At 46.4% G+C, this 17260-nt stretch overlaps 1 protein-coding gene across 1 annotated transcript in view; it reads right to left on the minus strand.

The window, feature by feature from the left end:
* The window catches only part of MGAT4B (alpha-1,3-mannosyl-glycoprotein 4-beta-N-acetylglucosaminyltransferase B), a 50243-nt gene that overhangs the window by 8716 nt on the left and 24267 nt on the right, over positions 1-17260 (minus strand). The window contains exons 2-6 of the mRNA XM_085073681.1: positions 6834-7013; positions 6007-6147; positions 5045-5178; positions 2464-2510; positions 243-356 (exon numbers count right to left, since the gene is read on the minus strand). Of these exons, the coding sequence (XP_084929807.1) occupies positions 243-356; positions 2464-2510; positions 5045-5178; positions 6007-6147; positions 6834-7013 (616 nt within the window). The remainder of the gene's footprint in view (positions 1-242; positions 357-2463; positions 2511-5044; positions 5179-6006; positions 6148-6833; positions 7014-17260) is intronic.

Genomic DNA, 17260 nt, shown 5'->3' on the forward strand with positions numbered 1-17260 from the left:
TAATTTGGGTTAAAATGAGCCCCTCGCTGGTGATGGAAACACCACAGCACGAGGCAAGCCCAGCAAAGCTGGCACCAGTTCATCCCCCTGTCACCAAACCACGTCCTTCCAGCTCTTGAATAACTCAAGTTTAAAGTCCTCGCCTGGCCCTGCAGAAGAGGTTTTCCTGCTGAAGTCAGTGGGGAACTTGATACAGTTTCTTAATTCAGGGCTTGCTTGTTTATAAGCTCATTCATTCTTACCTGACTCTTTCCTTGGGGTCCCCAAAGGATTCCCGCAGGTGGGAGAAATCAGGATAGAAATGTGGAGATGGGGAAATTACCTCCAGGAGACCTGAGTGTATTTCCTTTGGGAATCTGAGGGAGAAAAGAGGCAGTAAACAAATACTTCCATGTCTGACACACCATTTTGTAGACCAAATCACTGGGTAAACACTGAGCCACAGAACCAAACAAAACCCAGAGTCTCTAAGGTAAAACTTCCCCGGTATCTAGTGCACTTCCAGGCCTCATCAGAAGACATCAGCAGGGATTGACATGCACTTTTTAAGCTGTCTTCTCCCTCCCACAGTCTCTAATAGCCCCTTGTGCACGTGCTCCCCCTCAGCATCCTCCTCCCTCCTACATACACACGGGTCAGCTTTAAAGACCAACCCCGAGCACCATGTACTCTTTACAGGATTAAATGACCTGCAAACTGGTTCAGCAAAGAAAGGGCTTGTTGGCATTACAGGCACTTAGAGATTTTCCAAATGCATCAGTAATTAAAATTAATTTTGCCGAGGTTGCTCAACACATTTCTGCTAAGTTGCTTAAAACACTGCTGTGCTGTAGCTCAGAGAGCCAGCAGGAAGTCTACCTAGTTCTCTTATGCTGATAAAATCAGCATCTACTCTTCCTATAAGGCAGCTAAGAAACCTTTAAAGAATCAAACTCAAACAGAAAATAATGTCACCCATCTGAAAAGTAGGCACCTACATCAGCCCTGCAAGCAATACCCAGGACTGCTCTAATTGTGAAAGATAAGCGGGAAAACCAGTTATTTTTATACTGCCTTTTAGAGAACATTTGGTGCAAGGCTGATTTCCTTTGTTCGTGCAGAGCCTGGAGGACGGGAGATGGGGCAGAGGGAGACAAAGCAGTGAGGCTGCCAAAAACTTCTCACTTATTTTTCCCTTCCTTATTCCTTCCTCGGGACTGGCAGATCTTTCAGCTAACATTTTCAAATCTTCCCTTCTTCAGGCAGCAGTGAAACAGCAGCTTCTCCCTGAGCTGACAAAACACTGCTCTGAAGCAGCAACAGCTTTCTCCCTCCTGCGAGAGAAGCCCAGCCTGCCCTGGCCCCACACCACCTCAATTCAATTTGGAAGAAAAATAATTTCAGTGAATCAGGGAGGGGCAGGAGGCACTGGAGAGGGGGATGATGAGAAATCAAATCATTAAGTCAATTAAAGTTTGAGGACTTCTACGCAGAGGCACTCTCTGCGGCAGCGCCCGGTAATTTCATCAGGATCCATCGGACAATCAGTCCATTATCCCCCGATAAGTGCGTCCTCCTGCCAGCAGGCACAAGGAGGGGAGCCCTGCCAGCTCCTGCACAGCAAGATGGAGGGCTCTGTTTCAGCTCTTCTGCAAGTGCCCGGGAACACGACCCTCCCCACGCACATCCCAGCCCCTCTGCCATCATTGGCTCAGGACGAGGGGCGCTGCGAGGATGTGCTGCCCTTTCGCTTCTCCTCCCTACGGCGGCTGCGATCCTTTGGAAAGGAGCAATCGCAGGAGCTGGACTGGAGTCACTGTCCCTTCTCTCACCACCTTTTCCCTTTGCCTCCGAGCCCTGATGTTGTTAACGCCTGGACCAGCTCATGGTTAATAATCCATCACCAGCTTCTGCTTAAACAGCCACAGACGAAGCTGCAAAAGCCACTAAGGCTCCGGGAGATAAATAGCAGCCAGCACGAGAGACAAATGTAACTGGAGCCTGGAACAAGGGGAAAACAAACAGGCTGGAGTGGGAAGAAAGATGGATCATGGATTTTAAAGCAAAATAAGGCAGGAACATTCGGGTGTGCTTACTACTCTGCCCAGACTGCACAGAGCAAGTACAGCACTGTAGAAGACACAGAAACAACTGCCAGGATCGCTGGAAATCTAAAAAATCCATCTCCTCACAATGCCCCAGGACAGAAGAGCAAAACACAATGAAATGACTGCATGTGTTAAATACTGCAAGCACAAAGCAGCCTCCCGGAAGCTACATACGGGACGCGTTTTAGAACAAGCAGAAAGGGGAAGCCGCATTAGCAAGGACAGCACAGAGTTTAAAAAGAGGAAAAAAACCCCACTCAACAACAACAAAATACAAAAGGGAAGCAGAAAAGTGTGTATTTTCTCCTTAATGAAGCCGTTCCTCAGCCTTGCTGCAGGCACAGGCCGTACACTGAAGCTATTCAGAAGTGCTTACAAGTTTTTGATATTTTCTGCTACTCCGGCTGTGTACTGTGGATCCGTCTGAAAATAAAAGAAAAGCAGTGTTAGAGCCTTCAGCCTCACACTGTGTCCCCCATGGCTCAGAAATCTTCTTCAGCACACCCCAGAGTACTGTCAGCACATCTGTATCATCTTCATTCCCCTTCATGTCTCCTTTTATCCAGCTTTACTGCTCTCCCATGCTGACAGGCTCCCAGGAGCCCTCCTCTGTGGTCAGTGTTAACTAAAGGCATCACACACCAAAATCCATCCCAAAGGACACAAGATCCTGCACATCTTCCCTATGTGATCTCCTGACACTCCTGCCCCTGCCAGCACCAAGTGTTTGTACAAGTTTTAACCTCTGGGCTATTTATTTATTCCCTACACACACTGGCTTGCATCCAAGCGAATACTCTTGGCAGCAAATACTCTCTTACCCCTTTGGTGAAAAAGAAGGGTCTATTTATAAGTGTGCATTTTTCATTTCAGGTTCATTTTGACACTTTTCCTCCTAAAGCCCCAGATTGTTCCCACAACCAGTGTGGCAACCCATAACTTTTGGGAGACAAAGGTGATCAGCGCCACTCGCTGCTGTCAGCGGGTGAGGTAAGTGCAAGCACAGGGACAGGCACCAGACAGAAACCATCTGCACACTGACCGGGAAAACAAAACCCCAGAACAAAGGGCAGGAGACCCAGGAGCAAAAGCTGTTCCTGTTTCCTGGTGGTGGCATTGTTTTGGGCAGGCACACAGATCATGGGACTGTGAGTCCCGGGTGGATCTGCAGACGCAGCATCGCAGAAGGCTGGACCAGCTGCTGCTGCACTCGGCGCCGGGCGAGGTGAGAATGAGACACCAGGATGTGTGTCACAGGCTGAGCACAGCACTTCTGAGCTGGCACGGTGACAAGGCAGGGTTTTCTCGAGAGGAAAAGGTCCCTTTCCTAAAAATGGCTCAGAGTCCTAGTGCTGGACTGATTTCTTATCTAAGCATGCCAAGAAAACAGCAATGGGAAAAACAAAAGCAGGAAAGATGCTCTTGGCTTTGGCAGGAACCATGCAGCTCCACTCCAAGTGTCTGAATCAGCAGGTTGGTGACAGCCGAGGCAGCCACCTCACCCCAGGGCTCCCCTCAGGCAGCTGAGGAACCCTGCACTCTACCAGGCAGCCCAGCCACTGCAGATGACACCTGCAGTGGCCAGCAGTGGCACTGGGGAATGAGAAGTCCCTGTCCCAGAAAGGACATTCAGTTGCTACACTTGTGCTCCAAATTACTCAGCATTTGCTTCAGGCTCACACCACCCTCTCCACTATTTACTCTTTATCCCATGCTGAAGGAGCTCTAACAAGTGCAGGTATGTGGAGAAGCACTTTCGGAAGAGGGAGAGCAGGCACAGCAGTGGCAGACATGCACAGAAGGATGTGCAGCTCCAAGACCAAACTTGGCCAGAGGGATCTGCAAAAACTGCCATTGCTCTTACTGGGATATGGGGGGTGTGTGCTCCTGCACTTCACAGTAACAGAAATAATTTATTTGTTGTTCACTTTCCTCATCACTGGTATGTCCTGAAAGTCAGGAGCTGCCATCACAGCATGCACCTCATTTTCAAATCAACTAAAGTAATATTACTGCAGTCCAAAACAGGAGCTGGTCTGGGTGAAATTGCTTAAAACCTCTCAGGCTTCAACTTACCCACTGCAAAAACAGTCACCAAACTTGTCCCGGCTCCAAGGGAGCCAAATGACAGCCAGGACCAAACCTTGTGCTGGGCCCTTTGGGCTGTACCCATCTGTGCACACCTTCTCCCTGCACAAAATACCAGCCAGAGCCCTGAAGGCCAAATGCTACTCAAAATGTCAAATTCTGGGTAAACAGGCAGCAAACCCGGACATTCATCTTTGTTCCACTCCCAGTAACAGGCTACTGAGGTTTATCTTTCTCACCGGATTTCTGGAAATTAAGACAAATGCACTTCAGGCTCAAGAAAATAATCCTGAGAGGAAAGCCACAGAGAAAAATAACCATCTAAACCCATAGATAAAAGCAGCTCTTGCGGATTAATGTATCAAGGCTTTTTAGCCCTTGGATTCAGCAACTGATTCTGGGCTCCAGTACAGAGAGGTGTATTAGTCCCAGCCCCAAATCATCGACTCTTGAGTTTCAAGAGGGGTTTAATGCTGCCTTACAGGTACATGGAGAAATGGAGCTGCTGCAGGAGCAGGCCTGAGAGCTCTCTTAGACATGGTCAGGGGGCTGCTCCAGCACATTTTGTGGATATCATTCAAGCACCCTGCAAGAGGCATCACAATTGAGGTGAGCTGTGCCACACTGGCAGCTACTAATGGAACATGTTTGCCTGTTCACATCCTGATCCTCTCTGGCCCAACTGGTGTTTCATTTTGGGCAAGACACACCTGCTGACACCGCTGGACAGCAGCCCAAAGCCAGGCTTATCCACCCAGCAAGAGGCAGAGCTGGTGTCCGGGTGGACAGCATCCTGCTTGGCACCGAGTCTGGCAGACAGAGGGATGGGGGGCCAGGGAAACAGGGCAAACAGCAAAGCTCTGTCTTACCTCGGCAATGAGGACAACGATGACAGAGTCCTCCTTCTCCTGCTGGGTGAGCTCTGAGATGAGGGAGTTGAGGGTGTCGGTGAGGTAGGAATGCACCTCCCGCTTCACGCTGGGGATTCCCATCACGACGGACACTGCCCAGGGCCACGGAGAGATTTTAGAGAGGGGGCTGTGTTGGGCAAGACATTTTGCTCTGCTCCCATGACCAACTCCTGGTTCACCTGGTCAGTGCCAGGCTCTGTCATTAAAATCCAGCAGTGAGCAGCAGGTTGGTGGGTTCCTGGGCTGTGCAGGGTTCCCACACTCCTGTCCTCAGCCCAGTGCCAACCAGCAGGCTGGCAGAGCACCCACCAGCAGTCAGATTTGCTCTGCTTTTTCTCCCTGAATGAATGATCTCTAAGGAAACACCCAAAATCCCTCCCCCTCCCAGGGGCCTCTTCAACCTGTGAACAGCAACTTCAAGATTACCTCTTGCTCTCCAAACCCCTCCCATGGATGAAACCATTCCAGTTTAGTAGGGCAAGTCAGGTCTTTGGTGTTGGGTTGGGATTTGGGAGCAGGGGGGAATAATCTGGTAACCAAAGTACTATTCCAGATGGGATTTGTCTCCTTAGATGGGTTACAGTCTCCATGAAGCACCCTGAAAACTGTGCTTTCATCCCAAGCCCTTCCAGGCAAAATCTAGAGCACTCTAGCTATGGAAAGCAGCAAACAACATCTGGCAGAAGCATCAAGAACATTTTAGGGCCAGTCAAGAGCACAGACAGCACTCCCCTGTGGACTTGCAGGCGTGACATGGCTCACCCACCCCACATGTCACGATACCAAGGAAGCTTGCATGATGCATGCAGCCCTTCCTCCAGTCCTGCTCGTATCTGTGCCACAGCCAGGCCCGGAGGAGAGGGGAGGGACAGGCACCAAGGTGAGGAGGAGCACCAGAAGCAGCACTAATTCCCATTTACCTCCAGTGCGCCCCTGTCCCACATGCACGGCTGGCTGCAGACTGTTCTCCTTTGACAGCAAATGTGGCAAATGATGGAAGATGGTGGGAAGGTGCAGCACATTCTTGTTGGTGATATTCCACAGTTTTAACTTGGTTTCGTCTTAAAAAGGAAAAGGGAATCAATTGCAAGGCACGGTAGGTAGGAAGAGACTGCAAGGCAAAAAGCCTTTTTACAGCAGCCTGGCCACCTGAGACTACTGCTGGGTTATAAAAAATCAGGCCAACCTTTAACATGCTACCACAAACCCAATTAAAGTTCAGCAGGAGCCAGGAGGGCCTTAAAGAAGTCCCAAAATATTTGGGAAGGAGAGGGGAGAATGAAGATAAAATGAAGGTCAAATCAGATCTTTCTGCAGAGATCCAATTTTCTTCAACTGAGCAACTTAAAAAAAAAAGAAAAGAACAAATAAATTGACAAGGGGTGCTCAGGCAGCCTAACTCCTTCCTCCCCCCTGTCTTTGGATACCTATTTTCCATATGGATTCAATACAGCCATAGGAAACAGTGTGTATGACTTGCAAGGGAGAAAAAAAAGCTCGTAAGCAAGCAAATTGGCAAATATCCTTGGCAGAGGCAAATCCGTGTTTAATGATGCATATGCACCTCTAATTAAACAGGAGTTTAAGAGCTCCCAAGTCCCTCTGAATGCCACAATTTGCTCACACTGGGGGAGAGAAGAGCAGGTCCTGTCCGCAGCCCTGCGCACACACAACACACACTCCTCCCTGCCTCCTCATCAGCAACAGCTTCACAACAGCCCCAGATCCTCAACATCTGTTTATTCACCAGATAAGCTGCTCCAGGTCCGGTTGATATCCCGCAGGGCCTGCTTCTCTGACAGTGCTCTCTTGATCTCCTCGAGCACCAGGTTGAGCTCCTTGGAGCGCTTCAGGCTCTCCTGCTCAGCCGCGTGCAGCCGGTCCCGGAGCGCCAGGAACTCCCGCTGGTAGATGTCCACAACGTCACCTGCAGATGGAGAAGAGAGAGATAACACATGGCTTTGTCCTCTGTGCTCAGAAGGGCTTCACTCATACCTCCTTTGCCTCCCCAGTCCTTAAATTATGGATCTAGGGAGCTGTGGTGCAGCATGCACCCGTTGGAGAAAGGGTCGCAGGGAGGGCAGTTGAAGTTGCAGAACTACAATAATAAAGCTACTTCCATTTTCCCTCTTTCAGCTTGGGTTTCTGGGTCATGTAGAAATAGAATCATAGAATAATTTGGGCTGGAAAAACCTCTAAGATCATTGAGTCCAACTGTTAATCCAGCAATGCCAAGTCCAGCACTAAACCATGTCCCCAAGTGCCACGTCCACAAGTCTTTTAAATCTCTTCAGGGATGGTGATTCCACCACCTCCCTGTGAAGCTTGTGTCAAGACTTGGCAGACTTTTCCTGAAGAATTTTTTCCTAATATCCAGTCTATCCTTTTCTACAGGCTGAGTCCCCCCAGCTCCCTCAGTTGCTCCCTGTCAGACTTTTGCTGTGGAGCTTCCCCCATCTCCTTTTCCCTTCTTTGGACACACAAATAGAACCATCCCACAGAGGATCCCAAGTGATGGGAAGTGAGATGTTGGCAAGGGGGAATGCTGCCCTGCAGTGAGATGAGGGTGCAGACAGCACCTCCTCCAGCTTTGGAATAGAGTCCCAAAATTTATAAGTCAAAAGAGATGTTGAGAATCTAACTTCTCTAAAACGCACCAGGATAAAGAATATCACAGGCAATAGCTGCCTGGCTGCTTATATAAATTCAGGTGTTTGGATACACCTTTAGGACATATCATAAATGTATAAAAAACCCTTCTGATAGGATAACAAAGCTTTTTGTTTTGAAACAGCATCTTATCCCATGCTCTGTAAACAGAGCAATAAAACTATCAAGAGCCTTCAGTCAGAACTAACTATACAACAGCTGGGAGTGAATCAGTGAGCCACTAACGAACCTTCCCAGGATATTTTTTTCCCATTATTAATAAAACCTCTCATTAAAAATACACTTTTATCTGTGGTCATTCATGTGTTTTCAGTAAGACTATAACTCACAGAACTATACCCAAAGCAGATTTATCCACTGAATAGTAGACTCTTAACCCAAACATGACTAGGAGAGCTAATGATCAAAAATACTGCACTGGAACTTCCCAACACAGGGCTAAATATAAATCAAAGCAATTCAAAAAGATACATGGACTGCAGCGAAAACTTCTATTTTGGGGTCCATAAAGAAAAAGAAAAAGAAAAAGAAAAAGAAAAAGGAATTTTGAAGATCAGACATACTCAGCTTCAATGCACAGAGTTTCCAAGACAACAGTGCTTCCCAGTCCAGCTACTAGTAATGCTTTTACCTAGAAAAACTTTCCCCTATTCAATCTTTCCCCCAAGAAAAACCTCCTTAAACACTCACTGCTTCAGCACAAGGAACCCCCCAAGGCAGTCTGGCTCCTATTAACCTTTTGACATTATTTTCAAAGGCACAGCACACGGGGAGGGAGCAGACGAAGTTACACCCATTTGATGACTCCGTCCATCTGACAACACGTTATTCAGAGAAATTCAAGGGATAGACATAAACAAGACCAGTCCTTCCTTTTTCCTGTGCAGTGCTGCTCACTTTCCACTCCCATCAAGAAAACATTTTCAAAATGTGCAGAAAAACAGGTTAACACCCAGCTTTGAGAGCTGCCACAGGAATTCACAGGAGGATGTCAGGCTCTAAAAACTCATCCCACAATGAGTGAGACCTTTACCTGCTGGTACCTCTCAGGCATAAGAATGCACCATTCAGCTTCCCAGTACTCCACACTACAGGTTTTCATACTTGTATCTTTTACTGGCTGCATCTGTGAACACCAGCAAGGAACAAGTCTCACTTTCTATTTTTGCACAACACGATGGCTTGTGCAAGGCTGGAAGCATTTGGCTCTTGGAGTCCTGGGGGGTTACTATCCCGTGGATGCTATCAAAGCCAAATCAGAGCTAAAGGCTGCCATTAGATCTTGTTCTGCAATACCTGGAGCAGAGTAAAGGCAAGGCTTTGCACTTAATGGCTTTTCCCAGAGCACTGCACTTCATTTGTGTCAGATTTAGAAGGGAAATGTCACTGATTATTCAGTCACTAATGACCTGCCTGCCGAAGCCAAGAGCTGTACTTTCCTTAGACTGCAATGGCAATGTGCAGTCAACCATTGCTGCTTTTCTGGTTAATGGTTGGAAGTGAAATTGTATTTGTTTCCAGCACTCTTGTCATATGATGTCTTTGTAGGCTTTCCATTCTTTAATTAAAATTTCATGAAATTTAAAAGCTGATTGATCATGACTGGTTCCAATGACAGCTCGAACAATCCTAAACAAAGCCCAAGATGGGTGTATAGTTTCCCACGAATTTTCAGTAATTTTGCACTTGTGGGCCTGCAAAGACACGTGGCTGCAGATCTGTGTCCTCACAAAAACCCTCACTGCTCAGCCAGGGAGGGCTCTGAAAACCCACAAAGGGCAGCAGAGGATAAGGGGGGGGGATTGGCTCCCATCTCTACAAGCAAGGTTGGACACAGAAGTGATTTGCTGCTAATTAGGCTGAACAAATTTTTCAGCTAGTGTCAGTTCAGCACAGACCCTTTACTTACCTTTCAAAGCAGCAGCACTCCCTATCTACATATTTATTGTATTCCCTCCCAGCACAAGATAACAGAGCTCTTAAAATATCCCTAGACTCAAGCACTGCAGGACAAAAACTCCTAGCTATATCTAAAAAAAAAAAAAAATAGATTTAGGTTATTTTTCCTTGAGAGATAACACATTGCTTTGGGCTTAAAATATACTGGTTTAAGAAAGAAAGAAATTCAGCGTTAGGTGACAGGCTGCAGGACTGACCTGGGAGAACAAAAACCTCTCAAACTTGCAGCACACATGCGCAAAGCATCCATTTCTCACCTTGCCAGGGCCCATCTTTGCACTCAATGGTTTTTCACAATCTGTTTTTAGCAGCAGGCTGGCTGTGAGGCTCCAAGTGGGAATCAGGCATCCTCACACAAGCCGGTGCTCAGCAGGGCAGGGAAGCAGCGCTGGGCACAGCTGAGTGCCAGTCACCATCTGTCCCTGCCATGCCCACGGGACCCCTGGAGGGGGGAGCAGCCCGGGGCTGAGGGACAGTGGCCATAGGAAGAGCCTGGCTGAGCATCACTCACTGACCAATATCCCCCACACCCCCCTCTGCCCCCCTGGCTGTGCCTGGATACAGCTGCCAGGCTTTGTGTTCTCAGCTGAGAACTCTGGGCTGGCTTTGCTGAGCAGCAACACAAACCACAGGGGAAGCAAAAGGCAGGGACATCTTGAACAGTCCCCTTCAGGAGCTGGACTTTGCTGATCCTACTGGGTGCCTTGCAAGCCAGAACATTCTGTGATTTCCCAGCAGTCAGGATGCAGCAGGGTGCAAGGGATGGGCACAAGCTCCTGGGGTTTATGGGCTGCTCCCCAGGAGCCTGTGGGTGCCCCAGGAGCTGAGCTCCTGCAGCCTTCCCAAAGCATTCATCCAGCTAAGACAGCACCCCCTCAATAAAAAGTATTTCTCCATTATGGAGAATTTTTTGGCTTCATTCTTATTCTAGTGACTCTTAAGTGTAAACCATGTTTGCTAGTAGAGGTGAGGGCTATGACAACTGCATCCACATCCATTTTCAGGTTTTGAGTGAAAGCAAAATAATCTGATCCTAAACCAGCAGACAGGCACAAAATCAGACCAGTGCCAATAAAACCCCCACCCTGAAATCTCACACAGTCATCCATATTTATATAAATATCCATCTATATATACAGTCAGGAATGTTATAATTCTGTATTTTACATTCATCTTTCCAATCACACTCCAACCTCCCAGGGAGTTTGCAGTGCATTTTAAACACATCCGAATTTCAGTTCCAATTACTTTTGGTTTTGTTCTCTGCTGATAACCTCTCCCAGCAGAGTGGACCCATGGCCAACGCCAGAGATTTCACTCCAATTCAATCTTTTCAAAAGCAAACACACAGTCTTTGCTAGCTGGACTTGCTTCTCATTAGGAAGACTTTCAAGAGACTTGGTTTAAAAACTAAAAACAACCCTCAAACCTCTAAACTGTTTATCTCTATAAAATCTTGGCTTCAAGAGCATAACTGCACCTTTTGACCGCTGTTGCAAGAGCTCCCAAGGCCAAAAGAGGAAGAAAAAGTGCAGTTCCCTTACAATGTAAATGAAGCTGGAGCAGAAAATTCATCTGCCCACAGAAAATTTCTCTGTAATGACTGTTCTCCCTCATTTTATTTAAAACATTCTTTAATAAATAAATGCTCCCCCCTCTCGGACTTCCAAGGGCCTGGGAGGACTGCAGAGCACACAAACAACCTCCTCCCCATGCTAGAGCATCTGTGTTATCCAAAAATACAAATGAGGAACCTGTCCCCATCCCAGCCAGGTGCCTGCACTGGCCCTGGCTGCCTCCAGCCCTACCCATTCCCAGCAGCTCCTGGAGTTAGACAATGATTAGGGAATAATTTCTTTTTTTTTTTTTCACGTTTTGATGTTTAATGATTTATATAATGCTGGCAACACTCCACGCATTACATTCTAGATTGCCCTGACTGAATCGCAACATTCATTAGGTCTTTTGCTAACAGAATTTCACTGGACCATTAAAATGGATAGAAGGAGTTACTGTGCCGTATCAGTGAATTAAATTCAGCTCCTGAGATGCAAAAAAGGAACAGTCCTGCTTTACATGGAAATCTGATGGCTGGTGCAGCACACAGGTGTGAGGCACTATGCACACAGCTACACAGGGACTGCAGCAACTCCACAACAACCTTTTTAGACCATTAAAAGCAGAATGTTGCCCTTAGCTTATTTAGCTTTAGAAGGTAGAAGCCAGCCATAGAGACTCATTGTAAACAAATCCCCAAACCATCCCCAAAAAAGCACTGGGAAGGGACTCTTAAGTAGCTGCCAGAAAAAGAAAGAATAGTTTAGCACCCAAAATACCCAAATATCAGCCTCTCCCCACCCGCCCACCAAAGGCAGGATGAAGACTGAGAAGCTCTTTCCCTTCAGATCTAAAGAAATACCAGTGGTGGTCCTGTGAGATGAGAAAGCTGAGAGACACATCACCTTCCCTTCTGTGAGCCAGCAGGTCACTGCTCCCAGTTTCATACTCCTCTTTTAAAATCATAAATATTTTGGCAGCGTGGGATATATGCAGCCACTGAGAACCTGATTTGCATTAAGGAACTGAGCACTGAGACAAGCCAAGCAACAATTCAAACACTGTCAAGGGTAGAGTTTGGGTGGTGGGTGGTTATCTGGCAGAGTGGGCCTCCCAAAAGGCTCCAGCAGTTGCAATTACCCTGTTGGGGGCTGATTCATCTGCATAGAAAGTGTGAGTGTTTCAGCAGTGCCATCACCACACAGCAAACACGGATGCTCTATTCAGTAAACATTATGCGACATTTACTTCTCCACTGTGTCCCAAACCACCTGGATACTCAGTCAAAGCAGACATTTCTAGCTGCTGCTCATAAAAATACACCCCAAGATTTTTTATTATAAGGTTTTTACACCATTTTTTAAAGAAAAAAGGGTTTTAAAGCAGAAAAAACTTTTTCAAGATTTTTAAAACGATATTACACTGTAATTTGTGGTTACCACCAAGGCAAAAAGTAACACGGGAAGTAGAAGCTTTAGTACCACCAGAAAGCTGATTATTATTGGGAAAAGAGTGAGAGGTGTGGAGAGCTTCAGGCAGGGCAAGGACTAGGGAAGGAGAGAGGTGGCAGGTGGGTTTCCCAGCTCTAAACAAACTCCCCTGATGGGATGCAGAGCTGATCTGGAGCATCAGAGCCTAAGGCATCTTAGACAAACCAGCACCCACCCTCCACACCCAGTAAAAGGCACTGGCTGCCCAGGTGGGTAATGGCAGCAGGATAGATCCCCCCCAGTCAGTGGAGGCTCCTGTGCTGCCCCTGGGTTGGCTGCTGGGTTGGAGCATCCCATGGCATCAGTGTCACACTGAGTGAACTCATCAGCCCGGGCAAGAGGCTTATTAAAAAGTCAGCCTGTCTGAAAAAATGATTCTCACATAAAGCAAGCGCTTTCCCCAGCTCCAGACTGGTGTGTGTGTATGTTGTTTTCTTTAATATGGCCATTTAATAAGAGCCTGTGGTATATTTAACAGCATTTCAACCTTCAGCAGCTCCGTGTAATGAGATAGAAATGCAATGCATCTCTCTGCTGACAGTCCCTCCCCAGGGAACACAGGCACCTTTAAGTCACTATTTCTTTTTGCAGCAGTAGGTGTTGATCATATTTCTGTTGCACATCTCCTCGCTGGAGTTTAATGTTGTCTCAGCACATACGTCATCACAAGGAGAGAGGAAAATTCATATCCCCTGCGCCTTGTTATTCCAAAGTAGGAGCTACTGTTTGCATTGGAGATTCAGTTCAGACAACATGCACGCAGATATTTCAAAAAATAAGCTCTTTGGTTTTCTTCTGAAGTCCTAAGTAGTAAGTTTTCCGAGATGGGAGTGAGTAGATTTCCCATTATGGGGAAGCTGAAACACAACAGAGATGGTGAACATTACAATTTCCCATTCCAAGGAGGAGAGCAAGTCACAGGGGTGCCTGTGCCCAAATCCAAAGGCTCCCCGGGGAGGATGCAGGCTCCAAAGCAAGGATGTAGAAACTCAGAAATTAGGAAAGGAAAGAGCAGTGCCCATCACCTCTACCTAAAATGCCTTGGATCAGGGCAGAGGAGGCAGCAGGAGCTGTCAGACTGCTCTTGGATACCTGCAGAGCAGGTTTGGGATCTCTTTCTGCAGCACAGCTCTGTGGGTGAATCACAGTGAAAGATACAAAGAGCTCGGAGATCACTGTGAATCCCCTGGGTTTCACCTGCCAAACAAAAGCACTGGTGGGACAGGAAATTCCTGGCAGGTATAAACCACCATCAGCTGCTGACAAAGGAACCAGGCCTGATTTGTCCTGGGGTTTTATCAACCCATTCAAGGGATTTATGAGACAGAGAAATCAGATGGAAATTCATTTTGCTGCTAAACAGCTAAGGAAGAGAGGGGCAGAGGGCAAATGCTGACATTGATCTGAAAAGAAAAAGGATGGGATTAAACAGTGAATTTTCATCATAGCAAAAGGTTAACTATCCCGAGGAAGCCATAAGGATTGGTATTAAACTCACCAGCTAATAGATTTAGTGAGGATCTGGGGAAGGAGATGAATTTGTGAAGTAGCCAAATATGGAGTGGACACAGAGATAAGCTTGTCAAAGCCAGAAAAGGAGCAAATCATCGGGAGAAAAGTCAACCAAACGGCAAAGTGACACCAAAACTGATACATGCAATTTAACTGGGGGGGGAAATCAAGGTATTTTTCACATGGTTCTTAATTAATAATATTAACTAGGGAGGAGACCACAGCATCAGTGTCTGCAGCCCTATCTGCAGGCAGCAGCAATCCAGGGAAAAAAGGGGGGATAGGGAGGGAGGCAAAGAACATGTTAGTGTGGTTAGTGAACAGGATGGGGAATAATAGAATGAAGATTGTAACATTATTAAAATGATGCTGCCTAATCCCAGAATAGTTTTCACCTCATCTGAAAAAGAGTATTAATACAGACTTAAAAGGGGCTTTTGAGAGGGTGATAAGAATGATCAAAGGCCTGAAAAAAACCCCTGCTCTGTGAGGAAAGAAAAATATATGAGATAATTCATCTTAGGATGGGCATGATAATAGGGCTTATGATGAAAAGCACATAAAATAGAGTGATATAATGAAAATATACCACAGACTTACATTCTCCTTGTCTCAAAACATAGCAGTAAGTAACCATTTGATTCAAATATTAATTTGAAACTGATAAAAGGAAATGTGTTGCACAGATAAAGCGTATTATTTCTCTGCATTCACTGAGGAATTTAAACAATGGGAAAGAGCTGGAAAGCTGTTGAACCAAAGGTGGTGTAAAACACCATTCTGCCAGTAGTCCCTGGTCTCAGCTGTGTTGGGAGCCCCTTTTCTCCCCTTTTCCCTGGGAGAAAGAGCACGCATTTCTATGTCTCTCCTCACAACCTAATTAGGAACGCTGAAGATTTCTTCTTCAAAGCAAAGCTAATTCATTAGCAATCTAATTATTTACCTGTGTAGCACAAATACAGCTTTCGAAGCATTTTTCTCTCAAATGGAAAGTGAAGGCTTTGTACTTGGTGGGTTTTTTAATACTCTTTATTTGACTAGGGAATAAAAACATGCTGAAAGTGAACAAAATAAGGCATTACAGAAATCATGGGTCATTAAACCTTGAAATAATTGCAGCTCGACAGGATTTTTAAGCGAGGACATTACACAAGCAAACCTGGGTGAGGAGTGGAAAGAAAGGGGAGAAAAAAACGGGAATGGGAAAGGCTGGGAGCTTGTCCATGTGGTCAATCCTACCAAGCAAAACTGTGCATGGGTTTAAAAGGAGTGCCTGATGCACTTTCCTTACATGGCATGGGCATGGAAAATGCTCTTGGATGCACCTAAGGGCAGCAGGAACAGACTGGCAGGGGAGAGCATGTTGTTCTGCTCTGAACACAAATGTGCAGGAACCTACAGCAGCCTCGTCTGTGCATCACTGGGGTCCAGGCATGGCTCTGGACACTGACCATGCCATGGGCTGTGTCACTTGTCCCTTGTCACACCGGATTGCAAACCATCACATGCAGGAAAAACCCAAATGGGATTTGCTTTGCTCTCACCAGACCCTCCAGACTGCATTTCTCTCCCTTTCACCTCGTTCTCACAACAAGCAGCAAAGCCAGTGAGTAAAATCTCATGAACCAGAACAAGCCCAAAGGAAGCAGTGATGGCTGGAGCGTGTAGGACCATGTCCCCACGGGTGCTGGCAAGGCCCAGCTCTGGAGCTTTACAGAAGCAGAAAACCCTGAAGCAGAGCAAATGCCTCACAGCCTAACAGGAAAACCCTTTCTATTATAACCTAATTAAGTTAATAGTGAAAGGCAGACCTCGTTCCACCAAAGCCCAAAGCCCCCGCGCATCCTGCTCTGTGCTTAGTGCTAATGGCTCACAAGTCCATCCAAAAGGAATCCCTCCAAGAAGGGAAGTCAATCCTTGCAAAGGTCACTGTGTTAATCATCACGCCCTTTCTCTGGCAGCAGCTGTCGCTAATTGCCTGTGAAGGAGTCGAAATGAAACTCTTCTCCCAACATTACTAAAATCAAACATCATCATTATCCCCCCCCACAAATGACCCCGAACCACCAGCACTGTGCAGCTGATGGACAAGCTCACCCATCTCAGGAGAGATGTGGCATTGGCCGGTGGAAAAAGCAGCTCCACTTTGCAAATTGAAGGTGAGTTTATTGATTAGCAGCAATAAGTGCTGGTGCCTTGTATTTCCCTACCGCCTCGCACGATCGACCATTGCGCTCATCATTCCACTAAAGTTACCACCAGACTCAGAGCAGCCGAGATCCTGGAACAGTGGGAATTTGTTTAATCAATAACATATGAAGCTTTTGGCAGGGCTGAGTGTATGAAAGTATTTTACAACAGTGAAATAAAGTAATGCTGTGTTATAAATCAGAGAACACATATGGAAAAGTTAGAGTGATGTACTAAGAGGGATATCAAGGAAATCACAGAAGTTCTGGCTGGAGTCCCTGGCTCCGCTGATGTTAATATCCGAGAACTTCAATGCAAGTCAGGTTTGACTTCTTTTTCCAAAAGAGTAACTCATTTGCAATGCATGTGACTCTACTGGAGTGAAAGGATATTGAGAGCACTCCCTCGCTCTGCTGTTTATGCAAATTGTACATCTTGTCTACCTACAGATCCACAGCCACAAACAGATCCCAATTTCCCTATTGTACCAGTGCCTGATCAGATGCACGACCATGCTGTTGGGTAGAGCAGATTTTAAAATCACCACATACTGATCACAGGATGAGCTGATCTAAATTGCATTTTGTTCTAGTAGTCTTAAATAATTTGCAAAATGCTTAAAATAAAATGCAAGCAGAACCTTTTAAAAATTACTCAGCATTAATATTTGAAATATTTATCCCCTGGGGTGCAGGCTTGTAACATGAGCACTTAATGGGGTACATTTTCTTTTCTCCAGAGAAAAAACAAGACATTGCCATAAAATAGCACACTTAGGCCAACTATAATTGTTGAT

Source organism: Lichenostomus cassidix, chromosome 13, assembly GCF_008360975.1.
Source record: "Lichenostomus cassidix isolate B80296 chromosome 13, HeHo_3.0, whole genome shotgun sequence".
In the NCBI taxonomy this organism is placed as follows: domain Eukaryota; kingdom Metazoa; phylum Chordata; class Aves; order Passeriformes; family Meliphagidae; genus Lichenostomus; species Lichenostomus cassidix.